At 65.6% G+C, this 26,407-nt stretch overlaps 2 protein-coding genes across 4 annotated transcripts; both read left to right on the top strand.

Moving 5' to 3' along the window:
- On the top strand, positions 1–16,372 carry FURIN (furin (paired basic amino acid cleaving enzyme)). Its single transcript, XM_010572204.1, has 15 exons — positions 1–1,871; positions 7,402–7,500; positions 8,241–8,336; positions 8,960–9,088; positions 9,341–9,417; positions 9,788–9,876; positions 10,120–10,292; positions 11,307–11,519; positions 11,853–11,953; positions 12,089–12,192; positions 12,388–12,505; positions 13,519–13,698; positions 13,784–13,908; positions 14,303–14,419; positions 14,505–16,372. The coding sequence occupies exons 1-15, from the start codon at positions 1,692–1,694 to the stop codon at positions 15,071–15,073; spliced, it is 2,370 nt and encodes a 789-aa protein (XP_010570506.1). The 5' UTR covers positions 1–1,691; the 3' UTR covers positions 15,074–16,372.
- Positions 16,373–19,503: 3,131 nt separating this feature from the next.
- On the top strand, positions 19,504–26,097 carry FES (FES proto-oncogene, tyrosine kinase). Of its 3 annotated transcripts, none has more exons than XM_010572202.1 (19): positions 19,504–19,583; positions 20,356–20,607; positions 20,709–20,882; positions 20,956–21,052; positions 21,492–21,675; positions 21,988–22,125; positions 22,236–22,355; positions 22,438–22,560; positions 22,630–22,816; positions 22,914–22,991; positions 23,244–23,453; positions 23,795–23,917; positions 24,159–24,212; positions 24,322–24,440; positions 24,650–24,744; positions 24,860–24,983; positions 25,119–25,276; positions 25,490–25,612; positions 25,780–26,097. In XM_010572202.1, the coding sequence occupies exons 2-19, from the start codon at positions 20,383–20,385 to the stop codon at positions 25,920–25,922; spliced, it is 2,475 nt and encodes an 824-aa protein (XP_010570504.1). In that variant the 5' UTR covers positions 19,504–19,583; positions 20,356–20,382; the 3' UTR covers positions 25,923–26,097. The 3 variants fall into 3 exon arrangements, with proteins under 3 accessions (XP_010570504.1, XP_010570505.1, XP_010570502.1); XM_010572203.1 differs by having other exon boundaries at positions 22,890–22,991; positions 23,298–23,453; XM_010572200.1 differs by having other exon boundaries at positions 22,890–22,991.
- Positions 26,098–26,407: the final 310 nt, after the last annotated feature.

The following is a 26,407-nucleotide window of genomic DNA, read 5'->3' as shown; positions in this document are numbered from 1 at the left end:
GCGGCGGGGCTCGGCTCGTGGGGAAGCGCTGGTGTCCGTCGGTGCCGGAAAGGATCCCGGCCAGCTGCTGCCCTGCGTGTGCCAGATGCGATCGGCAGCGTGCCGGTTCTGGGGCTGTGGGTGCGGAGCAGAGAGCGTGGCTTTGGGAGCTCGTGGGGACTTGTTTCCCCGCTCGCACCCCACTGTGCAGGCTGGCCTGCAGCAGCCCAAGGCTGTCCCTCCTTCCTTCTCCTGCTCCCAGTGTGCAGGCGGCTCTGGGTGCCTCGGCAGGGTGGCCAGGCCCGCAGCCGGCTGAGGTCTGGTCATGGAAGGGGAGCCGCAGCGTGCCTGAATCGCGGCACTGTCTGCGCTGCAGCTTGCGGTGAGGTCTCAGGTGGCTGCCAGGAGCTGCTCTCCTCCCCTGGCAGCACCGCAGGCTCCCTGCTCGCTGGGGCCGCTGCTTGCTGGAGGGGGATGGGGCTCCCTTGGGCACTGCTGGCTCTCACCTTTCCCACTGTCTCTGAAACACGACCCGGTATTTCAGGGTGCCTGTGGAGCTCCGTGTGTGGAGCTCGCACCGGTGCTGTCGTGTTACAGGCTCCTTTGCGCTGGGTGGGTCACTCCCTGCTCTGCTCCCCACCTGCCTTCCCAGCTTCTTGTGTTTGGCCTCCGACATGGAGCGAGCTGTCCCCAGGCATCCCTGTGTGCAGGTCCCTGGGTGGGTGCTGGAGGTGATGGTGTACCCCTTTTCCTGGTCCCTGTGCCGGTTTCCTTTCTGTTGTGAAGATGAGTCACACCGGTGTCACCATGTTGTGCTCCAGGGGAAGGGCAGAGCTGAGCTGCTGGTGGTGACAGGCAGCACGGCGCTCGGCACTGCTACCAGGCACTGCCTGGTCGATCGCTGACTGTGGAAGTGCTGGGGCCTGGGGCTCCAGAGAGCCCCAGAGAGCAAGGGCTCTCCCTGGCTTTCCTCCTTCCAGTCTCTCATTTAGCTGGGGCTCCTCACACAGCATTTGTGGGCATCTCCTCTGGTCTCCCTTTGGGACTGGAGAGGCAGGCTTCCCATCCCAGTTGCTCCTAGCTCCGTGCCCAGATAGGCCCGTCCTGGTTGGAGAAGGGGCTCCCGCCTGCTGCAGACCGTGGCGGCAGGAGGCATGGCTTCCCTTGCCTTGCCTCTCCCCTCCTTCGGTGCCCTTCTCCCCTCCTGGTTTGTTTCCTGTGTTTGTAAGCACAGAGCGTAAGTACACATTGGGCAATAGGCAAGGTAAACAGCAGTGGCGTGCTGGGGCAAGCATGCCGGGGCGGGCGCCCTGCGGAGCCAGCCGCCACCATGGCTCCTCGGGGCCCCAGGTCCCATGCAGCTCTCCGTGAACCACAGTGGACAGTGGGTGCAGTGTGCCAAGGCCCCCTTGCCCGGTGCCAGAGCCGTGGCTTGGTCCAGCAGAGCCCTTCCTGGGTTTGAGGAGAGGCGCCCCAGGGCCTGACCACTCTTCCATCTCTCTGCAGGTTGTGCTGCTGTCCCAGACAGTCTGTTCCTGCTGCTGCTCTCTGGCCCTGGCTGTTGTGGGCTCGTCCCCATGCTCTCTTGGGCTGAGCAGGGGCCAGCAGGGCAGAGAGGCCGGCGCGCCTCAGGGTGCTGACACAGGGAGGCCACTGGACCCACCGCTCCTGGGACCCTCCTGCTCCCCAGCTAGAGGAACTCCGATACTCTGATGGATCTGAGACCCTGCTCGCTGCTCCTGCACTGGACTCTGGTGGTTGCCCTCGCTCTCCTGGCCCAGGAGGTGCTGGCCCAGCGTATTTACACCAACACCTGGGCTGTGCTCGTCCCTGCGGGGCCCCAGGAGGCTGACAGGCTGGCCAGGAAGCATGGATTCCTCAATCTGGGCCCGGTAAGTCCCCTGCTTCCCTCTCCCTGTGGAAGTGGTGTCCTCTGCCATCTCTGCCATGGTCTGGGCAGGCACTGGGCTGGGCCCTGGAGCTGGATTGGGGGCTGCTCTTTCTGGCAGCAGAGCTGCTGTGTTCGCACCCGTTTGCTGCAGCCTTCCAGCATCCGTTGTGTTGACTCAAGGGTGGTAATTAGCTGGATGGAGCCAGGGCCTTCCCCTGCCAGTGGGATGGTCTGGTGGCATGGCATGGCACAGCACACCCTGCCTGCTGGAGGGGGAAGGAGGAAAAGCCCATCCCAGTGCAAAAAATTGGGAGTGCTGTGCATTGGTGGAGGAGAGAAGGGCTCCCGGTTCCTGATGGTGCTCCCCCCAGCGAGCTGCCCCAGTGCGGCACAGCCTTGGCTCAGCTGGAACAGCAGCAGTGCCTACTGGGTGTCCCCAGAGCAGGTGGTCTGACAGTGGCCATGTGTCCTTGGCCCTAAGCTGCCCTTCACAGAAGGTGTGTCAGCAGGTCCTCACCACTCTCGGCTTTCTCTGCCCTCAGCCAGTGGAGGGACAGGGCAGCGTGCACAGCTGTGCTGGACCAGCACCTCCATCAACCCCCTGGCAGCAGGGTGGGGAGAACGGGGTCATGGTGAAGGAACTGGGGCCCCTTGTGTTTCCTGTAGTCCTAGCTGTGCCTGGCCTTGTCCCCAGTGCGAGGAGCTCCAGGGTGCTCTCCTCCTGGCAGCCTTGGCAGGACCCAGCTTCCCTGTGCTCCAGGCCCAGGGAGCCGGCTCCGCTTTCCCTGGCCGACTGTGGGCTGTGCCCTCATTGGTAGCAAGGGTGCTCGCAGGTTTGGCTCCTGAGACGTCAGCGTTAAAGCCAGGCCTTGGCTGAGAACCGCAGGGCCGGTGGGCCAATGGCCAGGCTCCTGCTTGCCAGCGCGGTGCTGCAGGCAGGACATGTCTCTGTTGGCAGGCCACTTCTCACAGGCCAGCGCTTCTTGATGCTGCTGTTGTAGCACAATGCCGGATGCCCTGTGCTGATCTGTGGGGCTTTTCTCTGCCTTGTGCCACAGGCAAGGCACCAGCCTCTGGGCTGGCGGCAGGTGGGGGCTTAGCCGATGGAGCTGGTGTCAGCACGGCTGCCATGACCAAGGCGGGGGCCAAGGGGATCCCATGGGAGTGGGTGCAGCAGGGCCAGCCCAGAGGGATGGCCCCCGCGCAGGCATGGGGAGCTGGACAGGCACTGCTTTGGCGAGATGAGGCTGGCACTGGCGGAGCAGAGCCTGCGTGTCTCTGCCAGCCCCTGCTGGGCTGCCTGCGTGCCCGGAGGTCTGTTGCCCGGAGAGTGGGGCTCTGCCGCCAGGCTGGGCTGGTTCTCCGGGAAGGAAGCGAGGGGCGAAATCCCAAAGGAAATTGCATAACTTGTGGCTGCTGTGTCAGGACCTTGCTGTGAGCAGCTGCCGCGAGCTGCGGTGGGCGGAGAAGGTGGCCACCGCTGAAGCTGGCGGGTGCCTTGTCCTGCCACTTGAAAGGAGCCCTGCATGGGGTGGTGGGTACGCAGGGCTCCGGGGACAGGGAGCCCCAAGTCCTCTGGGATTTGTGCTAGAGGAGGGAACTCTGGGGGGGCCAGGGCCAGGCCCCACTGAGGGTGTCTGTGCTGGGGTAGCAATGGGGTGGCCTCACACAGGTGTTGTCTGCGGGAAGCGTCTTACGGCCGATGTCAGGGCAAAAGACATGTTGGGCCAGGGCCACTGCCATGCAGAGGGGACCGGGAGAGCGGCCCAGGACATGTCCTGCTGGGCCAGGTCTCTGCCAAGACCCCTGGGAGCGGGGACAGGATTGAGGTGCCATCAGCCTGCTCCTGGCAGCATTTCCCATCACGCTGTGGTGCCGTGTCCCAGGCCCAGCTGCCAAGACTGAGGGGCACTGGACTCTGCAGCCATGTCTCCCCTGGCCCAGGGGTGCCCATCAGGCCCTGGGCTGCAGCACAGAGAGCCGTGCAGGACCCTGTGGCTCAGTGGGGAGCCCAGGCCTGTTTGGGGTCCGTCCCTGTGAGGCATGGAGGCTATGCGCCAGCTCTGCCCAGCAGCGCTCACCTTCTCCTCGCGCTGTTCGTTCTGTGGCCAGAGGCTGGCACCTCTCTCCCGGCTCTCCCAGCCCACTCAGCTGCCGGTAGAGCAGCAGTGAGGCAGCACCTGCAGGCAGAGCCCCGTGGGCTGTGGCAGGAGCTGCTGGTCTGGGCATGTTTTCTCCTGTTCTGGAGCCTGTCTCGGTGTCTGTGCTGTGGCATGAGGCTTGGCTGGCCTGGGCAGCCCACTCCTGCAGAGGGGCTGTGGTGGCCTGGTGCGAAGAGCAGGGCTGGAAGGAGCCAGGCTTTCCTCCTCTGGAGGTTTCTGGGCTGCTGTTCCTGGGGGGTGTGCTGCTGGGACAGGATGCAGCAGCCAGGCTGCAAGGGGGGGGACCGGGTGCTTCTGGCAGTGCCCCAGTGAGAGGCCCCCAGGGTCCTTATCTGAGAGGATCCTGGCCTCAGCGTGGGGTCTGGACACTGTCCTCAGAGGCGTGCTGTCCTGGCGTACTCCCTGCTCTGCTGCTGCCTGCGGAGCCAGGGCAGGCAGTCAGTCCCCTGGGTCAGCGGTGCCTCTGGCAGAGAGGTGTGTGGTGCTAGTGGCCTTGAAGGGGACCCAAAGGACAGTGCGGGGGAGGTGAGTGTCAGAGGAGAGGGACAGATGCGGTAGTGAGGCGGGAACACGATGGTTCATGCTGCTGGGGCTGGTGCAGATTGGGGGGTGCAGGCGCTGCCTGCCCCAGCTGGGGATGGGGAGCACCAGGGAAGGGCTTGGCTGCTGATGCTGGCCTTGGGCTGCAGTGGCAGGACACTGGGGCTTAGTGGCCCCAGCAGCACCAGCCCAGGGAGGAGTGCTCTTACCTCCTGTACCACTGGGCTGCAGGTCCCTGCTAGCCCCTGCTGCCACCCAGCACATTGCCCTGCTCCTGGGGACGTGGGCAGGAGCGTTGGCAGCCCGCTGGCCCTGGTGGCCACGAGCTGTGGCAGGAGGTCAGGGCAGGAGCGGCGAGCTGGCACCACTTTCCACGGGATCAGTGCTGCCCGGCCCAGGGGGACACAGGGCTGGGGGGCAGCTCTGCCCTTGCTGAGGACAGGGACTGCAGGGATTAGGGTGGAAGTGCGTGGGCTGGCCGGCTCCTGGCTGCCACTGCAGTGTCTGTGCAGACCTAATCCAGTCGGATGACCAGGCAGAACCACGATCTGTGTGCAGGAACAATCGGGGCTCTGTCCTTATCCCTGGAGGGGGTGAGGGGGTGCTGGGGGAGGGCAGTGAGCCTGCAGCTTGCTTTCCCCTCTGCCAGCCCAGCGCAGAGGCTTTTCACCTCGGCACCTCCCCAAATGCTCTGAGCTGCTCGGTGTCCCAGGCTCTACTGGGGGGACACAGTGTGCTGCAGGGAATAGGCCCAGGTCTGTCCCCAGTGGCTCTGGCAGTGCTGGAGTCACTATCCTGCCCTAACAGGCAGGGCTGCAGCTCTGCAGCCGGCTGTGCCAGGGCTCCAGCCACCTGCCCATGCCCCACAGGGAAGGAGTTCAGAGCTGCAGGCCAAGTTCTGGCTTTTCCTCCGCTGGCCCAAGGGCAGGAGCAGCGCCCAGCTGCCACTGGCACCAGGGAGTGCAGCCCCATGTCATGAACACTGCATCTTGGGGAGCCAGCATGGTCTGCGGCTTCCCTGGATAACATCAGCTGGCATGGCGTGGGGTTGACTGGCAGGCTGCATTGTCCCCCACCACGAGCTTGCTCCCCACCATGGTCCAAAGTCCAGGGAACACGTGCAGAGAGAAGTGGGGTCCTGAGCTGGCAGCTGGGGGCTTTGTCTGCCCCTTCCCTGCAGACTGACGTGTGCCGGTGTGCTGCGAGCACCAGACTCCCATGGTGGTGAAGCCGTGGGCACACGTCCTGACCCCGTTGTTTGGCTGCTGCCATCCTGTGCCGCCAGTGCTGGGCTGCCATGAGTTGAGTCCATTCCCTTTCCTGCCCACAGAGAGAGGCTGGTGCACGGGGGTCTTGTGCTGTGGGGGGAGCCCTGTGGAGTGGAACAATTCCCCTTGGGTGGGTGGGGGCTTGTCCTGCTGGCAGGCAGTTCCCCCAGAGCAGGGGTGGTAGAGGCCTGGCTTCAAATGCCGGGGTGCATTTCCCTTGCCCCGCAGAGCACAGTGGGGGCTTTGGGGTAAAGCGCATGACTTGGAGAGCTGCATCCTGGATTTGCTGCCCCAGGGCTGAGGGTGCCGGTCAGCTGGCTGCACCTTTCCTCCGCTGCTCGGCTCCAGCTGGCTGCGTGGCTGGCCAGGGTGGTGGCACATCTGCAGAGCTCTGATAAGCTTGGGGGCGTTCGTTGGCAGCAACCACGCTGTTTTGCGGCAACCTGGGGCAGCGGAGGGCGAGATGTCCTCTCCCTCGTGTTCCCACAGCCCTTGCAGCCCAGCCCTGCAGGCGATGGCGCAGCCTGGGCAGCCGGATCCTGCCGGTGGCCACTGCCCAGGCTTTGTGGCTTCCAGCAGGGCAGGGTGGGCACTCGGCTCCCTTCTCCCCGGACCAGGCAGGCTGCTGGGCTGGGAGGCCCTGGGCGGCAGGGGTGGGGCCGCTGCGGCCAGGCCAGCCTCCAGGACATGCAGGAGGGGATAAGGAAATGACAGCACTGGAGAGGGTTTGGGGTTTAAAAATAACCAGCTGGGCGGCTGCATGGCCTTCTGGCCCAGCCGGGCTGTGCTGGAGTCCTGTCCTGCCCCAGCCCCAACTGGCCATCCCTATGTGTGTGGGAGCTGAGCCGGGGCCACCACAGCATGGCTCCTCGGCTGGTGGCTGCCCCACCTGGGGTCGGATGCCTGCGTGCCCCCTCGCTTTGCTCTGCTGGAGCTGGCTGTGCCCGATGTTGAGACCAGCTCTGGGTGGGTGCTCTGGTGGGGTGCTGGCCTGGGGTGCGCGGGGAGAAGGGCTCTGTGAGTGGCCTGTCTGGAGGAGCAGAGGCTGGCTCAGAGTCTCCGTGCCCTGCCTGGGGCCACCTGGGGAGTGGGGCCTCAAGCCCCCCAGAGTCTCCCCTCACCAGTAGCAGGGGGTGCTGGTTGGCTCTGGGAGAGGAGTGGTGGTTTTGTCTCCTGAGGTTGGTGCCTCTTCCAGGCTGGCTCTGAAAGGCCTGTCCCTCTCTGCCACTGCTTGCTTTAGGTCTCCCTGCCAGGGCAGCAGCTTTGTTGGATAATTTGGGACATACTGCCATGTGGGAGTCTGTGGGAGGGTAAGGTGGGCAGAGGCTGTGTCGCTGTGGCCCCAGGGTCTCCCCAGCTGCCTTGTCACCAGCTGCCAGCTGCCGCAGCCTCTCGCAGGAGATCCTGCCCCATGTACCTGGACATGAGCCCCAGCAGCTGCTCTGGAGTCGGGGGCCCAGCCTGCCTGTGGCAGCCCCCGGGGCTCGGGCTTGCAGGTGGGGGGATGGGGAATCAGAGAGACTGGGCTCTCCTGTCCATCCTGCTCCTTTCTCTGTTGCAGATCTTTGGTGACTATTACCACTTTCGGCACAGTGGTGTGGTGAAGCGTTCCCTCTCACCCCACCAGCCCTGGCACAGCCGTTTGGCCAGGGAACCGCAGGTATGTGCAGCGCGGGGGTCCTACCTGCCATCTGCGGGGGCCTGTCTTTGATCCTGGGCACTTCATGCTGCCATGTGAGCCAGTAGTGGGCTGAGCTGCCTTGAACCAGCCCCTGGCTCTGAGACCTATGGTAGAGCCAGGTGGGACCCCAGCACGTGGCTGGTAAGGGCAGGGGGTCGACAGAACTGGCATCACCACCCTGTGGGCTGCTGTGATCGCAGGGCACGGGGCAGCCTCTGCTCCCTGCAGGGCTCTCTGTCCTTGTACGCAGGGCAAGGTGTGCAGGGCAGTGCCGGCAGTGCCAGATTCCAGCGCGGCGGTGTGGCAGGGCTGCTGTGACCTCTGGCCCCTGGCTCCAGCCCAGGGGCCTGGCACGCTGGCAGCGCAGCGGGGCGTGCAGCATGTCGCGGCAGCTGGCAGGCTCTTGGCAGCCTGCTGCTCTGCAGAGCTCTACACTCTGACCTGCCCGCTCCACTGGAGCAGAGTCTGCTGCGGGACACCCGGCACTGCCGCCCTGGCATGGCTGGACAGGGGAGGCCAGGAGGGATGGTCTGGGTGCTGCGGTGGCTCTGGCAGGGTTGGATGCTCTGCCAGCATGCTGGCAGCTGGCTGTGAGCTCCCCAGGGACAGCCCCTCTGGGCAAGTTGCTGGCTGGAGGGCAGGGGGCCTGGGGAGCTGCTGGCACAGGTGAGAGCTGCCAAGGGGGCAGTGATGGAGTCCCATGCCCTCTCTGCCCCCAGGTGCAGTGGCTGGAGCAGCAGGTGGCAAAGCGCAGGACCAAGCGAGACGTTTTCATGGAGCCCACAGACCCCAAGTTCCCGCAGCAGTGGTACCTGGTGAGTGCTGGGCAGGGGCTGCACAGTGCCAAGTGAGGAAGGGAGCCACACAGTTGTGACAGCAAATGCAAATTCTGGGTATGCGGTTGTGTTATCAGAGGGATGGCTGTCAGGTGGCTGCTGCTGCCGCCGCCAGCCAGGCTGGCAGGGGGGAGGAGGAGGAGGAGGAAGGCCTGAGACAGCCACTTGGTGCTGTGTGTCCAGGAACACTCCAGGGAAGAGGCTGTGCATGTGGAGCTGTGGCTCCTTGCCAGGGTGCTGGCAGGGCTAGGGAGAGCCTCGGGCTGGACTAGCGGGGAGCAGCCCTTTGCCTGGCCCAGGAATGGGGTCCGTGCCTGTGCCTCTCTGTGTCGTTGAACTCTGGCACAAGCCTGATCTCTGCAAAGGGAGCCATGTTTATGGGCCCCAAACGCAGTCTGGGGCTCAGCCTCCTTTTGGAGTGGCCCTCCTGAGCCGGCTGTGCCTGGGTCCTCTGGGGTTTCCTCATCCCACGCCACAGCAGAGAGGGGTGAAGGCTGCCTCTTGCCTGCCCTTACAGCCGGGCCTTGGAGGGGTCCAGGCACACCCCAGCTGCAGTGCCAGTGACTGGGCGCAGTTCCTATTGCCAGCACTTGTCTCGGCAGTACAACACAAACCAGCGGGACCTGAATGTGCGTCAGGCCTGGGAGCAGGGCTACACGGGCAAGGGCATCGTGGTTTCCATCCTGGATGATGGCATTGAGAAGAACCACCCTGACCTGGAGGGCAACTATGTAAGTGTGGGGCGATGCTGCAGGGTGGTGTGCTGTGGGAGCCTGTCTGGGTGGCTGCGTTTGCTCAGTGCAGCCCTGGAGCTGCAGGGCTCGTGCCTGCCATGGAGGGACATGGAAAGAAGCGATGGAGGTGGGAGTGGAGCCTGCCCCCTGCTCAGCCCAGCCTCAGGGCCATGGAGCACAGGCATGGCCCCTGTGGTGGGGCTTGGTGGCCGGGGTAGATGGTCTCTAACTGCCAGATCTGTCTTCCAGGATCCAGGGGCAAGCTTTGATGTCAATGACCAGGACCCAGACCCACAGCCCCGCTACACGCAGATGAATGACAACAGGTGAGGCAGGAGACAGAGGCGAGGGTGGCAGAGCCCAGCTGCAGCGGGAACTCAGTGGCAGTGCCAGCCCTCATGGACTGCAGGAGGGTGCAGCGGTGGTGGCATGCTTCTGCCCCACAGAGAAACCCCCTGCCTCCCTTTCTGACACAACCAGCATCCTTTGGGGCTGCCCAGTGCCAGTCCAGGCCATTCAGTCCCCCTGCTCTGGAGCAGGAGAGTAGACAGAGGAACCCTGCAGGGCCTTTGTCAGCTGCCTGGTTCAGGAGGGACGGGAGGCAGCCTGGGTGCTGGTCCTTCCAGCTGCGGCTGGTGCCCAGCCCTGTGCTCCTTGTGCCTCATCTGAGCGCGCTTGGTCCTGTTTTGACTGCAGACATGGCACACGCTGCGCTGGGGAAGTCGCTGCTGTGGCAAACAATGGGATCTGTGGTGTTGGCGTGGCTTACAACGCCAGGATCGGAGGTGGGTGCCACCCTGCCCTGCACCAAAAGCAAAGCCTGCGCTGGGCTCTGTGGGTGCCTCGCGGCTGGAGGAGTGGGCTGTGCTGGGGATCTTGGCACTGCTGGCCAGGGCAGTCCTGTGACGGCCCATGGCATGGGGCAACAGCAGTGGATGGGAGGGCTCTCACCAGTGGCACCATTGCCCTGCGGCACGCGGCCGCCCTGCCCCATCCCGTCGCCCGTGACGTCTGCTCTCTGGCCCTAGGCGTGCGCATGCTGGATGGGGAGGTGACTGATGCTGTGGAGGCCCATTCCCTGGGCCTCAATCCCAACCACATCCACATCTACAGTGCCAGCTGGGGCCCTGAGGACGATGGCAAGACTGTGGATGGCCCGGCCCGGCTGGCAGAGGAGGCTTTCTTCCGAGGGGTCAGCCAGGTGAGCAGGAGAGTTTGCTGGGGGAGCGCTGGCTGAGCTCCTGCCCCTTCCCCCAGGTTTTCCTTGTTCTGCCTGCCCTGGTTGTTGTCCCAGCCCTCCTCTGCAATGAGCTGTCTTCCAGCCCATCTCCAGGATCAGGCTCTGTTGGTTTTTCCTGTTCTTCCTGCATGATGGCTCTGAGTCAGGGCTCCTCCCGTGCTGGGTACTTGTCTCGCCTTTCTGAGCAGCCCTGTCCTCCCTGCTCAGAGGACTCCTGAGCAGCCCCATGCTGGGACGGTCCCTCCCTGCTCTCCAAAGCCCTGTGCTGGTCCCTGCCTGGTTTCATGCCAACTGCTCGCCCTCCCTTCCTCTGCCTGTCCGCCCGCTGTCCCCATGTGCTGTCAGTGCAGCCTGTGCCTTGGCATTGCTGTGGTGCACCCCACGTGGTTAGCTGTGCTCCCTGTTCTGTCTGGGAATCCCTGCATGGAGAGACGCGTGTGCTGTGCAAGGCATGCTGGCAAACCTGCCTCACTGTGCCATGCCAGCTCTGTCACACATGCTGTGAGTGGAGCTGTGGCTTTTGGGTGCTGAGCAGCCGGTTGGGACTGCTCTGCTGAGCTCCCGCAGTGCTGCCAGGCGGCTGCAAATCCCACACAGGCAGAGTCAGCCTGGGTAATTTCCGAGTGGAAAAAGACATCAGTTCTTGGAAGCCCTCCTTCGACAGAGCCTCCTGCCACTCAGTGCCTTGCCTGTTGGGGAAGCCCCCGTAGCCTCTGCAGAGGTGCCCCAGCACCCTCCGTAGGCATGGCGGTGGTCAGGGATGGCAGTGCTGGGTGCCCAGGCCCATGGGCCATGACTGGTGGCATCCCGCTGTTTCCCAGTGTCCCAGCTGCATCTGCTCAGTCTTTCCCACTCAGGCTGCAAGAGCCCTGGGGCTGGCACCATCCGCACATCCCCAGCTCCAGCCTGGGGCTTCCTGCCCTGCAGCAGCGCGGGTGACACTGGCGCTGGCCCTCACCCTGCCTCTGTTGCTAGGGCCGAGGGGGGCTGGGCTCCATCTTCGTCTGGGCGTCCGGGAACGGGGGCCGCGAGCACGACAGCTGCAACTGTGACGGTTACACCAACAGCATCTACACGCTGTCCATCAGCAGCACCACGCAGTATGGTAACGTGCCCTGGTACAGCGAGGCCTGCTCCTCCACCCTTGCCACCACCTACAGCAGCGGCAACCAGAATGAGAAGCAGATTGTGAGTTGGGGCTGTTGGTGTCTGCAGGCTGGGGGCTCACAGGGGTGGGACGTGCTGTGAGCTGTGGCTGCCATGGGCATCCCTCTGGGACCTGAGTGGGCTGCAGTGCTGGGAGCAGGGCTGGCCCCACTCTGCCATGCTGCCGCCCTCCAGGTCTCTCCCAGGGCTCGGCCTCATGAGTTGAGGGCTTCTGGAGGGAAGCTCATGAGCTGCCCCAGGAGCGGCAGCTCTGCCTCGCCTCCTGTGGCCCTTGTGGGGATGCAAGCCCCCGAGCCAGATCCTGGACATGGCCAGTACCCACAGCACCTCCTACCCCAGCACTCCTCCTTGCAGGTGACGACTGACCTCAGACAGAAATGCACCGAATCACACACAGGGACGTCTGCCTCGGCACCCCTGGCTGCTGGCATCATCGCCCTCGCCCTGGAAGCCAAGTAAGGGTGGGCACAGAGCAGGGCTGGGCTAGAGGTGGCCACACAAGCCCCATGAGGCAGCGGCACCTGGGCATGGACCTGCCTGGGGCTGGGAGGAGCCGGCTGCAGCTGCCTGAGCCCCGTGTCTCCCTGCAGCAAGAACCTGACCTGGCGTGACATGCAGCACCTGGTGGTGCAGACGTCAAAGCCAGCTCACCTCAATGCCAATGACTGGGTCACCAACGGCGTCGGCCGCAAAGGTACCGGGGTGCTGGGGGTGGACCAGGGGCTCCCATTCCCACAAGCATTGCTAGCCTGGGGGTGCTGGGGCAGAGCACCCTTGCATCCCTGGGGGACAAAGGAGGCAGGAGGGCCTGGTGAGCTGCGCAGTGCGGCCGGGCACATGTCCCCCCAGGGACCCCCAGGAGTGGCACTGACCCCCTTTCTGTCCACAGTCAGCCACTCCTATGGCTACGGCCTGCTGGATGCTGGGGCCATGGTGAGCCTGGCCAAGAACTGGACCACGGTGGGACCTCAGAGGAAGTGCGTCATTGACGTCCTCACGGAGCCGAAGTAAGGGCTGGTGAGCCCAGGAGGGCATTGCCCAGCATCCGCCCAGTGCACGGCCCCACGCAGGAGCCCAAGCGCCTCTGGGTCCAAGGCAGGGATTGGGGACGATATCCAGGGCTGAGCTGTCCCCGAGACCCCAGGCCATCCTCCTGTGAGAGCTTGGGGAGAGCCGGGAAGGGCGCCTTCAGCTGTCCGGCACTGACATCGACTGCTCAGCCTGCCCGCTCTTGCTGGGGCCAGGCTGGGTTGGGCGCCGTGGGGGTGCAGGCAGGCTGGGGCACTGCGGTTTGGGAGCAGCCGGCACGAGTCATCCCCAGACAGAGGGGCTTTTCAGGGGTCAGACAGAAGCTCCTTTTATTCCTGTTTGGCTCCCATTGCTGCAGTGCAATGTGTGCTGAGTCTCATGTGCGGCCAGGGCGCTCCCCAGGGGCTCTCAGCAGGGAGGGGGACATCCCTGGGCAGGGAGGAAGCCAGGGCTGGGCCCTGCATGTGCCTGCTGCTCTGCCCTGGTCCCCTGGGACCCACCCCTGCCCGTCCAGAGCGGGCACTTCTTGCAACCGGTATCCTGCGCTGGCACCAGGGCCTGCGCCGCAGGTGACTGCCAGGGGGACGCCACACAGGAGCACCGGGATGGGGATGGCCGTGCCCATCCAGTCCCTGGCCACACTGTGCAGGGTGTAGCTGGCCTGGCGGCGGGTGAAGAAAGGGCCCATTCAGGGCTGGCATGGAGCGGCAGCTGGGGAGGCGGCACCAGGCAGCGCGTGCTCGGCAGAGCAAACCCGACTGTGCCTAGGAACTGGGGCAGGCCTGCCTGCTGCCTGTGCCCTGTCTGGGAATGGAGAGGAGGTGCTGCCAGCTGCTGTGGGATTGCCTCATCTCCCACTCCAGCTGCCTTGGGACACAGCACCCGGTTCCCAGGGCAGCCGCAAAGCCCGGCAGTGGGCAGCAGGGGCTGGAGCACCCTGACACATGCCCCAGGGCTTAGGACTGGGCTCACTCTTCCCTGTCCTTGACAGGGACATCGGGAAACGCCTGGAGGTGCGGCGGAAGGTGGATGCCTGCCTGGGGAAAGCCAACTACATCAGCCGGCTGGAGCACGCACAGGCCAGGCTGACGCTGTCCTACAACCGTCGGGGGGACTTGGCCATCCACCTTGTCAGTCCCATGGGCACCCGGTCCACCCTCCTGGCTGCCAGGTAGGTGCTGGGCTGCGGGGTGCCCCAGGGTGGCCCCAGGTGTTTGCAGGACGCTGGCACCCACCTCTTTCCCCTCCTCGTACAGGCCCCATGACTTCTCGGCTGATGGCTTCAATGACTGGGCCTTCATGACGACGCACTCGTGGGACGAGGACCCCTCTGGGGAATGGGTGCTGGAGATCGAGAACACCAGCGACGCCAACAACTATGGTAGGGCTGGGCTGGCCTCACCCCCACCATTGCCTCCCTCCGAGCCCGGGGTGGGAATGGGAGCAGAGTGGGTGCCCAGTGTCCTCCCAACCCCCTTGAGCAGAGCCAGTGACACCTCAGATGCTTTGCAGTGACCTGGCTGGGGAGAGGCTGGAGGGGATGCAGCTGCTCTGGGGCTGCGGGGATCTGGGGCAGCAGGTGCCCCCTGTGACAGCTGGCCTGGCTCCCCCCTGCCCTGCGGGCAGCCCTGTGCAGGGGCATGGTCCCACGTTGGGTACTCTTCCAGGTGATGGGCAGCCTGTGGCAGGGTCAGTGCAAGCCCCCTCCCTGTGCCTGTCCCGAGCACAGGCGGTCCCACGGGTGTGTCAGTGGTCCTCACCCCATGTCGTTGCAGGCACACTGACCAAGTTCACACTCGTGCTGTACGGGACGGCCACTGACTCCCCCAGCCTCTCCAACCAGCTGGAGAGCAGCGGCTGCAAGACCCTGACCCCCAGCCAGACCTGTGTGGGTGAGTGCAGGGCTGGCAGGGAGGGGGCGGGGGTGTGGGGTGCAGGTGGCTCCCCCTGCATGCGCTGACCCTGCCTTTCCCACAGTCTGCGAGGAGGGGTACTACCTGCACCAGAAGAGCTGCCTGAAGCGCTGCCCTCCTGGCTTTGCACCCGGTGTCCAGAGCACGCACTACAACCTGGAGAACAGCGTGGAGCCCATCGCGCCCCACCTCTGCCTGCCCTGCCACCCCTCCTGCGCCACTTGCGCGGGGCCCGGCCCCAACCAGTGCCTGACCTGCCCTGCGCACTCCCACTTCAGCAGCCTGGACCTCTCCTGCTCCCACCAGACGCAGAGCAGCCGTGCGTCCCCTGCCCTGGCAGACGGCGAGGGGCTGGCCAAGGCCCCCCCTCCAGCCAACCTGCCTGTCCTCATCGCCAGTCTCAGCTGCATCCTTATTGTCGTCATCTTTGTCACCGTCTTCCTGGTGCTGCAGGCGCGCTCAGGCTTCAGCCTGCGGGGTGTGAAGGTCTATGCTCTGGACAGCGGGATTATCTCCTACAAGGGGCTCCCCTCTGACATCTGGCAGGAAGAGGGCCCCTCCGAGTCGGACGGTGAGGAGTACGAGGCCCACAGTGAGAGGACTGCCTTCATCAGAGACCAAAGTGCCCTTTGATGAGCCCTCCCGCCCCTCCCTCCTCCCTGCCCAGCACTGTGGGGCCGGGGCAGGTGAGGCCGAGGGGCCCCGGACTCTGCCCCCATCCCCCTCCTGCACCACAGCAGCCCGGGGCTCCCCACCCGCCGGCATCGTCCCTTGGCCCTGGCCTGGGCTGCCGGGCATGGCCCCGCCAGCACCGTCCCCAGCTCGGCACCGTCCCAGTCTTGCACCATCTCTCTTGGCCCCGCGTCCATCCTGTACCCTACGCTGGGGTATTTGATGGCAGCGGGGCCCCTGGCGCTCACTGGCCCTGCACTGGCAGCCGTGTCCCCTGCCTGAGGTGGGCAGCTGCTGCTGGGGGGTCATGCAGGTCCCCCGGCGTGGGCAGCATGTGGGGTCCCTGGGTTGTCATTGCTCAGGCTGGGCTGGCCGGGGCAGGAGTGGCTGTGCCTTGAGCCTAGCCCACGGCACGGCATCCCCCTGCCCCTGCTGCCCTCGGCACCTGCCGGGCCCCTGCCCGTGTCCCTGGCTTGGCCTGCTGTGTCCTGGCTCCCCACCACCTCCCGAGGGCCTGTCCGCCTCCACCCATGCCCTTCAACAGCAATAATGGCCAGGCCTCAGCCTCTGCTGCCTGCTTGCCCGCTGCCTGCCCCTCCCACCATGGCTGTGGTTGCCTGCAGCGTGGACAGGAGCCCCCCTGCACCGGAGAGCATGGGGCAGGGCCGCGCCTTGCCTTGTGCCCGAGGCTCAGCCCCCCAGTGTGGGCAGGGACCACCTCGCACAGACCCTGCTCTGCTGGGCTGCCCCGGGCCCCCTCTTGTTTTGCCCCTCGGCAGGGCTGGGTGCGCTGCTGGCCGGGGCAGTTGGGCAGTGCTGGTGCCTGCGCTGCCCTGGCTCTGCCTGCACCCTGCTTGTGCTGGGCAGAGCCCAGCGTCCCTGCAGCCCCAGCCCCCAAAGCGCCCCTGCCCCCCCGACGTGCCTTGCCCCCACTTGGTGACAATCCGTTCCGCTCCCCGCCGGAGCCCCTTCCCGGCACCGCCTGCCCTCGCTGCCCCTTCCCCACGGGCTGGGGGCCGGTGCCGCAAGCCCCTTCACCGTCCGCCGCCGCACACCGGGGCTGTGGCATGGGCTCCCACCCGCCCCGTGCCAGCGCCAGTCCCAGCCTGCCACGGATGGAGCCGCCGGCCAGGGGCCACAGGACTATTTTTCTATAATAACTTTTTGGTGCACAGTAATTTTTTCTTGTAATTTAATCAGCCGGGAGCTGCCTCCTGAGCCTGTTTTTAATTTAATGGATGTGGATATAACACTAGAGAGACTGAGTTATTAAATGTTCAGAACTATGCAAACCAGCTCCGCTGCCTGTGCTCTGTGTGCTGTGGCTGCGGGTGGCCCTGCTCTGGATGGGCAGCCTGGCCCTGGGGGCAGGAGGGTGCTGAGCCGGGGCCATCACACCATGCTGCTGTGCTGGGCCTGTGGGGTGCCTGTATCTGCTCCACAGCCGCAGGAGGGGGCCTGAGGCTCTGCTGGCAGCCCTGCCTGCAGCCGGGCTGGGGGCACCTTGCTGTGGTGTCTGCCTGCTGTGCAGGCAGGGAGCCCCAGCTGCTGTGCTGCCCGCCATAGTGTGACTGCAGGAACCTGCAGCGCCTGGTGCCCCTGCAGCCCCTGGTCAGGACAGAGAAGCCCCCCAAGCAGTAAAGAACCCCCTAGAGCCAGGGGCTGCCCTGCCCAGGCTGCAGGCAGGAGCTGGTGCTGGGCAGGGGCTGCTGTTTGGGGATGTGGTGGGGACTTGGCACCTGGGCAGGGACCAGCCCCTTCACCTGAGCGATGGGAAGCAGCTGCTTATCAGGAACCCACAGCGAGAGAAGCTAATTTGGGAACCGGATGCGGTGTAGTAGGGGTGGGGGGCAAAAGCCTGGGGAACTTGCACACATTTCCCACAGCGCAGGGCTTGAGCCCCTCCACTGCAGCCTGGGGTCCCACCGAGCTCGCACGCTGCAGCCCGTGTCCAGCACCACCCTGCAGCCGGAGCACAATGCCCACGGGGCAGCCCTGGGGGTGGGGATGGCCAGGCTGGACCTGGGACCTGCTCATGCCGTGGCCAAGCTCCAGGCAGAGCCCACCCCAGCCCCACCGAGTCCCTCGCAGGGTCCCAGCCCCCCAGGAGGGTTTGTCAGGGCTGCGCTCACTCGCAGAAGCTGCTCCTCTCTGCAGAGCCCCTCGGCCTCGCTGCCCCCATCTGTGGCTGTGGTGGCTTCCTGTGGTAGGAGCGAGTTCCCCGTGGCGTCCAGGTGACGGCCGGCACTTCTCGGCCCGCTCTCTCTTCCTTTTTTCATGAAGCCAGGGTGGGGACAGGTCCCTGCTGGCCCTCTGCCGAGGGCTGTGTGGACCAGAGCTGGCAGCTCGCAGGCCATGCATGGACAGGTGGGTGCTGCAGGTGGGCTGCGGCCATAGGGTGCTGCAGCGACAGCTGCCGCCAGGGGAGCAGGCAGAGGCCGTAGCCCCACCAGGCTCTGCAGGCTGCAGGAGGCTGGACAGAGGATGTGAAACTGGGTGATCTGTGGTGTGGCTAACAGCAACCTTCTTGCTGCAGGCAGTGGTTGTGGCTTCCAGGGAACAGGAGCTTCTGCACTCACTGTCGCATTCGGAGCCTTGCAGCACAGTCCTGACTGGCCCAGCACTGCGGGGGGGGGGGCAGGCGGCCCCCTAGCCCCCAGGCTCGGATACCTCCCACCAGAGGTGCCCGGTGTCCCTGGTGCAGTCCAGTGCAGGCAGGGAACCAGTGCTGCCTGTGAGGTGCCAGGGGGTGCTGGAGGATGCTGGGGTTAGGGAGAAGCAGCCCCTCGGCCTGGCTTGCGAAACACTTGCTAAGCTTGAGACAATGCTGCAAGTCTCTCTGGAACCGGTGGGGCCTGTGGCCGCTACCAGTGGGACCTGCAGCTCAGGCAGAAAACAAAACTATTCCTGGGCAGGCTCCAGGGCCGGGGCAGAGGGGGCTGGAGACAGGTTGGTATCTGCTGCGGGTTGGGGCAGCTGCAGTGCTGGTGCTAGCAGAGCTGCTGTCACCCTCAAACGTGCCATGAAAATTACTGTTTCCAGGATCCTGACACTGGTGGTGCCAGGGAGTGTCAGCAGCACTCAGTGCTTGGTGTGGCTGAATAGGGCACAGGGAAAGCGGAGCCCTCCCCAGCAGGCAGGACTCTGTGGGGATGGGCAGGAAGGGCCCCCTGCTGCAGGCAGGACCCCTTGGGGACCAGGGCTGGTTACAGGGTGACCAGCTGGTAGGCAACTGGAGACCCCGGCAGCATGTGGCAGCTCTCGAATTGCTCATCTGGGCAAGCAGCAAATAGGCTGTTAACTGGGCTCCTCTTGCCTAGAGGGGGGGCCATGGTGACTCTGAGTGGGGATTTGTCTCACTCAGTACAGCTGGAGTGCTGCTTGGGGTCTGTGGCTGGGGCACTGTGGCAGCCCCTGGCTGTGCCATGCTGTTCCATGCCGTGCCATTGTGCTGCTCCTTGGTGTGATGACCCAGGCATTGCTCAGCTGTGAGAAGGTGCGTCAGCAAAACTCCCATCTGACACACTTTTCCCCCCAACTTCCTCTAAAAGTGGAATCAGCTCGCTTGTGTCCTGCAGGTGACCATGACACCCCTCTGGGGCCAGGGCCTCCCTGCCAGGCACAGGACAGGGGGCTCAGCACAAACCACCCAAGAGGTTGCCAGGCTGAGCCAAGCAGAGAGCCAAGCCGGGCTGCGCCAGCGGCGGGGACGTGCAGCGGCACTGGGTGGAGGCAGTGGCACCAGTGGCGGCTGCCAGGGCTGAGCGGTCTCACCGTGGCACCAGTGGAGCACTTGGAGCGGGGAAGTGCCTGGGGCTGCCGCAGGGAGCGGGGTCCTGGCTGTGTGGGCATGGGCTGGCGACAAGAGCTGGGGCATGACTCCATGGCTGCCCATGCGGTGGATGCTCTGTCCTGTGGCCTTTCACAGTCACAAGGGCCAGGCTCAGGGGTGGTGACGGGATGGTCCTCCTTCAGCAGGGCTGCTTGGAGCCCTGGGGATCCCCCTGGGTACTGCCCTAGTCCCTGCAGTCTCTGCAGCACAGAGAGGGGCTGGGGGACAGGCAGGACCAGGCATGGCTGAAGGGGCTTTGCTAGGTGAAACCCCTGTGGGGATGGGGCTGAGTTCAGGCTCTGCAGGGGTGATGGACAACAGCCAGGACGAGGAAGAGCCCTGGGCTCCTGCAGGGCCAGATTCTGCCAGCACCAGGCCTTCATTTGAGGCAGCTGGGAGGGGCAGCGGGGCTGGGGGCTGCCCAGCTATGGCGGCGCTGTGTGCCGGCGTCAGCCCCAAGCACGGGGACTGGCAGGGAGGGGAGGAAGCACAGGAAATCTCGCAATGGCTGTATGGTCAGCACTGGGTTTCCTGTTCCTCCTCAGGAGCGGGAGCTGCACCAGGTCCAGACTGCGCCGGCCCTGACCCTGGGAGGACACCAGCGCCAGCCCCACGGCAGGGACCTCGCAGCACACACAGGTTAGAGGGGCCGTGGCCCAGTGGGGCACTGGCAGGGACAGGGGACCCTTTTGTGGGGCTGGGGGGGGTGTCTCAGCCCTGGCCTTCTGTGGGGTCAAGGGCTGTGCCAGGGGATGTCCTGCCCTGCACAGAGACGTGCTCCAGCACCTCCTGCTCCTGCTGTGCCTTTGCCATGGGGCAGGGCACCCCAGGATCACGGTTGGGACCAGTTTGGCTCTCAACAGCCACGCTAGAGTCCTGGATGCCGGGATGCGTCCAGGCTCGGCACCTTCCTCTGGGGCTCGTTGCCCCATCCCCTTCCTGCCGGCTCCCCGCCTGTGCCCTGGCCCCTGGGAGCTCCCCTGTCCCGGTTTGCCCAGCCACCCCTGCCACAGGCACAGGGGTGACCATGCCAATGGGCAGAATAGGGCTGCACCTGGGCAGGGTTACAGCTGCACTGCCCTTGGGGAGCAGACCCGTGTGCACGGCAGAGGTGACGCTGCTGTTTTTGACCCCACACTTCCTCCTCCCTGGCACCATCTCCACGGGCCCCAGCTGCTGCGGAGCTTGGGGCGCACTCAGCCCTCCCGCCTGCTTTGAATGCGCTTTGCAAGGCAGATTGCATGGGGCAGGGAGAACTGTGCCCCTCACCACCAGCCAGCCCAGGCACCACGTCCCGGTGACAGGGCGATGGGGTGGGAGGGTGTGAGATGCAAATGACCCCAGCCACCGGTGAGGGCAGCGCGGGGCGCGGGGCAGCAGTCGTGGCTCAGGCTCTCCTGATGCTCCACAGCCTCCTCCTGCTGGACACGGCGGTGCCATGGGCTTTGGGCCAGACCTGTGGTGCCCGCAGGGGCACAGCGCACTACTGCGGCTGCAGGACAGCGAGCTGCGCCTCCTGGAGCTCATGAAGAAGTGGATGACACAGCGCGCCAAGAGTGACCGGGAGTATGCGGGAATGCTGCACCACATGTTCTCTCAGCTGGAGAAGCAGGAGGGCCCTGGGCAGCTCCGCACTGGTGACCACGGTGGACAGATCGGGGAGGTAGGGACACCCTGGTGCAGGAGTGCACCCCACAGAGCCCGGTGCGGTGTGGTACTGGGGGCAGCCATTCCCACACTGTCCCTGACAACCCATCCCTGCAGTCCTGGTGGGTACTGGCGAGCCGGACAGAGACGCTGAGCCAGATCCTGCGGCAGCACGCAGAGGAGCTGGCGGCAGGGCCGCTGGCCAAGCTGAGCCTGCTCATCCGCGACAAGCAGCAGCTGCGCAAGGCCTTCAGCGAGCAGTGGCAGCATCTCAGCCAGGAGTATGCCCGGGTACGTGGGTCCTGGTGGGTGGAGCGGGGGGCACAGCCCGGCCCCGCTCCCCTGACAGCATCTGCCTCCCCAGATCACGCAGCAGGAGATGGAGAAGCTGAAGGCGCAGTACCGCAGCCTGGCACGCGACAGTGCCCAGGCCAAGCGCAAGTATCAGGAGGCCAGCAAAGGTGCCTGCCAGCCCAGCCCCCCGCCTCCCCGTCCCCATCCCGCTGTGTCCCCTCCAGCTCCCCTCATGGGTCAGGGATGGCCGGAGCATCCAGTGCCCTGTGGGACCCCCAGTGCAGCCTGCACTGGGTGGGGGGTCTGGGGGCAGGCGGCACGGGGAGAGCTTAGCCTGGCCCCGGGGGAGCCGGGCCCAACTCCTGCAAGTTACAGCTTTGGGACACTGTGCTGCGGGTTGGGAGCATCCCTGGGGGAGGTCTGTGACTGCCCCGGCCCCCCTGCCTGCCCTGGGACCCGCTCCCAGCCCTGTCACCTCCCTTGGCCCCTGCCCCAGCCTTGCTGGGTGCCTGTGCCCCTCACCGGCTGCTTGGGAGGATGTGGTGTAGCACTGGGACCGGTGCCATGGTGGCAGCGGTGGGTGTTTTCCGCGGCCTCTCCACCCAGACAAGGAGCGGGACAAGGCGAAGGAGAAGTACGTGCGCAGCCTCTGGAAGCTCTATGCCCTGCACAACCAGTACGTGCTGGCCGTGCAGGCGGCCACGCTCCACCACCACCACCACTACCAACGGGCACTGCCCAGCCTCCACCAGTCCCTTTACAGCCTGCAGCAGGAGATGGTCCTCGTCCTGTAAGAGCCCTGCCTGCCCCATGCCCCACTGCCTGTCCCGCGCCCCGTTGTCCATCCCTGGGCACCCCCATGGCCCCTGAGAACCAGCAGTGCTCCCTCCTCCTGCCAGAGCTCCGCCAGCCATGTGCATCTTCCCTGCCCCGCACACCCCCTGCCCCTCACGCCGCAGCCCTCACGGTGATGCCCTGCAGCGCCATGCGGCATGTGGGGACTGGACACCAGGGCTGGGGCAGGGGTGGTGGCACCTGGCCACAAGGGCCCTGGGCTGGGGGCACAGGAGCCCAGCAGCCCCCAGCACCCATGTCCCCACAGGAAGGAGATCCTCAGAGAGTACTACACCATCAGCAGCCTGGTGCAGGAGGACGTGCTGGCTGTGCACCGGGAAATTGCCAGCGCGATCCAGGCCATCGAGCCGGCCACGGAGTACAGCGGCTTCATCCAGAGCCACAGGTACGGCCCCACACAGCTGCAGCCTCTCTGCCAGGCACAGCCCTGCTGGCCATGGGTGCCAGTGCTGGCACAGGGCAGGCGGGAGGCAGAGCCATGCTGAATGCCCACAGGTATGGCTCCGAGTTGCCGCCGGCCGTGTCCTTTGATGAGAGCTTGCTGGAGGAGACGGAGAGCCTGGCACCGGGGGAGCTGCAGCTGAACGAACTGACCGTGGAGAGTGTCCAGCACTCGTGAGTGGAGCCGGGCTGCAGGCAGGGGTCACCGCCACAAGCAGCATGGCTCAGCGCCATCCGGCACCTGTGTCTTTTGCAGCCTGACATCGGTCAAGGAGGAGCTGGTGGCCGCCATGGAGGTCGCGAGCAGCAAGGAGCAGCGGGTGCAGGAGCTGCAGGCGGAGATCCGGGATGCAGAGCAGGGCCAGAGCCTCGGGGAGCGGTGAGGTGTGGCAGGCAGGGGGCGAGGGGCCAGGGGTGGTGGAGGCTGACCGCTCTGTCGTGTCCTCAGGGTGCACTTGCTGGGCAAGCGGCAGGGGCTGCAGGAGGCGCAGCAGCAGCTCGAGGGCTGCCTCTGCACCCAGGCCAAGCTGCAGGCGCAGCGGGACCTGCTGGCCGGGAAGCTGGCAGAGCTGGGTGCCGGGGACCCCCTTCCTGCCCTGCCTCTGCAGGAGGACCGGCAGTCGGTCTCCTCTGTGGTGAGTCCTGCCCCACTGTGCCCTGGGAGCTGCAGGGACGGGGCATGCCGGGCTCGAGTCACCCCCCAGCCAGCACACAGCTCATGTCTCTCCCCAGGAGCAGGAGCGGAGCAGGGCCACCACACTGGAGACCCTCAAGAACCACATCTCAGGCATCTTCAGCCCCAAGTACTCGGTGAGTCCCCAGGCACCTCTGCCCACCCTGCCCTCCCAGCCAACTGCCTTGCCGAGCCTCCCTGCCCTCAGCATCCCCTGCCCTCTCCTCTCTGCCCCCACAGCCCCCTCCCCTCTGTGCTCCAGCCCCTCCAGCCTCTGCTCGCCCCTGCCTGCTGCACCCTGCCCTGGGCACAGCTTCCAGGCACCGCTGCTGCCCCCACCTCTGGCACAACCCGGGGGCACAGCTGGGCTCACCCCAATCTCCATCCAGCTGCCACCCCCCATGCCCCTGATCCCGGAGGTGCAGAAGCCGCTGTGCCAGCAGGTCTGGTACCACGGGGCCATCCCGCGCGTAGAAGTACAGGAGCTACTGAGCTGCAGTGGGGACTTCCTGGTGCGGGAGAGCCAGGGCAAGCAGGAGTACGTGCTCAGTGTGCTGTGGGATGGGCAGCTCCGGCACTTCATCATCCAGGCTGCTGACGTGAGTGACCACAGGCAGGGAGAACGGCTGGGGGTGGCCCTGCGCAGGCCCTGGGTCTGCAGTCATGGGGCCCCTGGTGTGAGTGCACAGGACGTGTGTGTACAGTATGAGTTGTGTGCACCCGTCCTTGCACAGGCCACGTGTGGAGTGTGGGGTGTGAGCCCTGCATCGTGCACGTGAATGCCTACTTGTGCATGCTTGCTGTGCCCGGTGTGCATGCATGTCCTGCACCATGTGCGTGCATGCACACTCATCCACATGTGCACAGCCATGCACCCCAGCATGCGTGAGCACACCCATGTGTGTGTGCAGGAAAGCTCCTCAGCCTCCCCTCCCCACAGAACATGTACCGGCTGGAGGGGGAGGGCTTCCCCACCATACCGCTGCTCATCGAGCACCTCCTGCAGAGCAAGCAGCCCATCACCCGGAAGAGCGGGATCATCCTGGCCAGGGCCGTGCCCAAGGTGATGGCAGGCAGTGGGGAGGGGGACGAGTCCCCTGAGCACGGGGCAACCCTGCCCGTCCCCTTCTCCTGCCCATGGCGGGACTGGGAGCCCCAAGCACGCTTCTCCAGCCTGCTGGGGGGGCCTGAGGGCTGGGAACCCCCCTCCAGGGCTGCTTGAGAGGGAGCTGCAGGGGCAGGTGGATGTGGGCCTGGGGCAGGCTGGGGGACAGCTCACCGCCTTCAGTGTCTGCTCGCTGCAGGACAAATGGGTGCTTAACCACGAGGACGTGCTGCTGGGGGAGCGCATCGGCCGGGTGAGTCAGAGTGCTCTGGTCCCTGCCTGTGCAGGGTCTGTGGGAGGGCAGGGATTGCCTTGGGCCACGCTGCGGCAAGCTGGGCCGGTGCACCCGTGTCTTTCGGCAGGGTAACTTTGGGGAGGTATTCAGCGGCCGGCTGCGTGCTGATAACACCCCCGTTGCTGTGAAATCCTGCCGGGAAACCCTCCCGCCTGAACTCAAGGCCAGGTTCCTGCAGGAAGCCAGGTCTGTGCATCCGTCACTTGTCCCAGACTGTCTGTCCATCCTCAGGACTTGGGGCTGTTTAGACCCCACTGGGACTGCAGCATCCTTGTGCTGAGGGTGGTGTCCCCAGGCCAGCTGGGCAGAGCGTCCTGGGGACAGCACAGAGGTGCCTTGTGCCTGGGACAGCCAGGCTCCCCATGCACTCATGGTGCCCTTCCTTGTCCGCACAGGATCCTCAAACAGTACAACCACCCTAACATTGTCCGGCTCATCGGCGTCTGCACCCAGAAGCAGCCCATTTACATAGTCATGGAGCTGGTGCAGGGTGAGCAGCCCCATCCTGCAGCCCTTGCGCCGCAGGGGCAGCCGGTGCATGCATGTGCAAGCTCGCCACGGCATGCCAAGGCAGCTGCCCGCCAGCTCCACAATCCTGGGTGCAGGGGGGGACTTTCTGAGCTTCCTGCGCAATGAGGGGCCGCACCTGCGGGTGAAGGAGCTGATCAAGATGACTGAGAACGCTGCTGCTGGCATGGAGTACCTGGAGAGCAAGCACTGCATCCACAGGTGGGCTCTGGCAGTGCAGACGGGCACTGGGCAGTGCAGGGTGAACCCCAGAGCCCTCGCTGCACCCCATCCTGTGCCAGGCAGAGGTCCCTGGGGATGGCCAGATGCATGGCTGACAGCTCTGGGACGTCCCAGGGACTTGGCCGCTCGCAACTGCCTGGTGACGGAGAAGAATGCCCTGAAGATCAGCGACTTTGGGATGTCACGGGAGGAGGAGGATGGCATCTACGCCTCCACGGGGGGGATGAAGCAGATCCCTGTCAAGTGGACGGCACCTGAAGCACTCAATTATGGTATGGGATGCAGCCGGGCACAGCCTGGTGGCCCTGTGGCACAGCTGGGAGCCAGGAGTCCAGGGCACACTGTCCTGCTCCCATGTGCCTGGTCCTGGGGAGGGAGGCAGAGAGAGCTGGGGCACCCCAGTCTTCGTGAGCACGAGCACAGCCAGGGCAGTGGTGCTATGGGTGTCCCCAGCTGCCAGCATCCATCCCACCCCATGTCCCCAGGCCGATACAGCTCGGAGAGCGATGTCTGGAGCTTCGGCATCCTGCTGTGGGAAGCCTTCAGCCTGGGTGCCGTCCCCTACGCCAACCTCAGCAACCAGCAGACGCGAGAGGCGGTGGAGCAGGGTAAGGGACGCAGCCGGGGTCTGGCTCTCAAGGGCCACTGTGGGGTCATGGGCCCCGCACTGTGGGTCTGGGGTGGAGCCATGCCCATGGGACGGGCAGGATGGGGCTGGGGGGACAGAGGGGCCGGTGGCCTGGGCTGCTGTGTCCCCATCCCTGCCACCCCCCAGGTGTGCGGCTGGACCCCCCCGAGCAGTGCCCTGAGGAGGTGTACCGGCTGATGCAGCAGTGCTGGGAGTATGAGCCCCACAAGCGGCCCAGCTTCAGCACCATCCACCAGGACCTCATCACCATCCGCAAGAGGCACCGGTGAGGGGGACCACCGGCCGAGGGCAGTGCCCCGCCACCCCCAATCAGGACAGCACCGTGTGCCCCGGATCCATCCCGCCAGCAGCATCCATCCCTCGGGCAGGGCCTGCCTGGGAAGCAGGTGCTGCGGGGCAGCCAGACTGGGCTGTGCCCCCACCCTGGCCCAGGGCAGGGGGCTCCCGTGCACCCCGGGGACATGGCACCCATAGCTCCTGCCGGGCTTGATCCTGTATAATAAACAAATGAGCTCTGCAGCACCGCATCTGTGGGGGCTACGGGGGGACACGCGCCCGGGACAGGGTGCACCGGGACAGGACACCAGCACCTTGACCCAGCCCCGGGGCTATGGGAGGCCAGGCATGTCCGGGTGCATCCCCGGGGCTACGAAGCGTTGACCGGGTCTGCCCCGGGGCTGCTGGGGGATGCCCGGGCCTGCTCCCGGGGCCAGGTGGGGGTGGCGGGGCCGTCCCCGGGAGCTCGGGGGTCCCG

The sequence above is a fragment of the Haliaeetus leucocephalus genome, unplaced genomic scaffold (assembly GCF_000737465.1).
Source record: "Haliaeetus leucocephalus isolate CR32 unplaced genomic scaffold, Haliaeetus_leucocephalus-4.0 Scaffold339, whole genome shotgun sequence".
NCBI lineage: Eukaryota > Metazoa > Chordata > Aves > Accipitriformes > Accipitridae > Haliaeetus > Haliaeetus leucocephalus.
The sequence above is the reverse complement of the archived record's forward strand: the minus strand, read 5'-3'. Positions and strand labels throughout refer to the sequence as shown.

Excerpts from the sequence above, each read along its gene's own strand:
- FURIN (XM_010572204.1), top strand. The coding sequence starts at position 1,692 with ATGGATCTGAGACCCTGCTCGCTGCTCCTGCACTGGACTCTGGTGGTT. Across the intron at positions 8,337-8,959 it reads TCCCGCAGCAGTGGTACCTG|TACAACACAAACCAGCGGGA; the intron begins GTGAGTGCTGGG and ends TTGTCTCGGCAG. Across the intron at positions 13,909-14,302 it reads CAGCGACGCCAACAACTATG|GCACACTGACCAAGTTCACA; the intron begins GTAGGGCTGGGC and ends ATGTCGTTGCAG.
- FES (XM_010572200.1), top strand. The coding sequence starts at position 20,383 with ATGGGCTTTGGGCCAGACCTGTGGTGCCCGCAGGGGCACAGCGCACTA. Across the intron at positions 21,676-21,987 it reads CAGGAGATGGTCCTCGTCCT|GAAGGAGATCCTCAGAGAGT; the intron begins GTAAGAGCCCTG and ends ATGTCCCCACAG. Across the intron at positions 25,613-25,779 it reads GCGAGAGGCGGTGGAGCAGG|GTGTGCGGCTGGACCCCCCC; the intron begins GTAAGGGACGCA and ends GCCACCCCCCAG.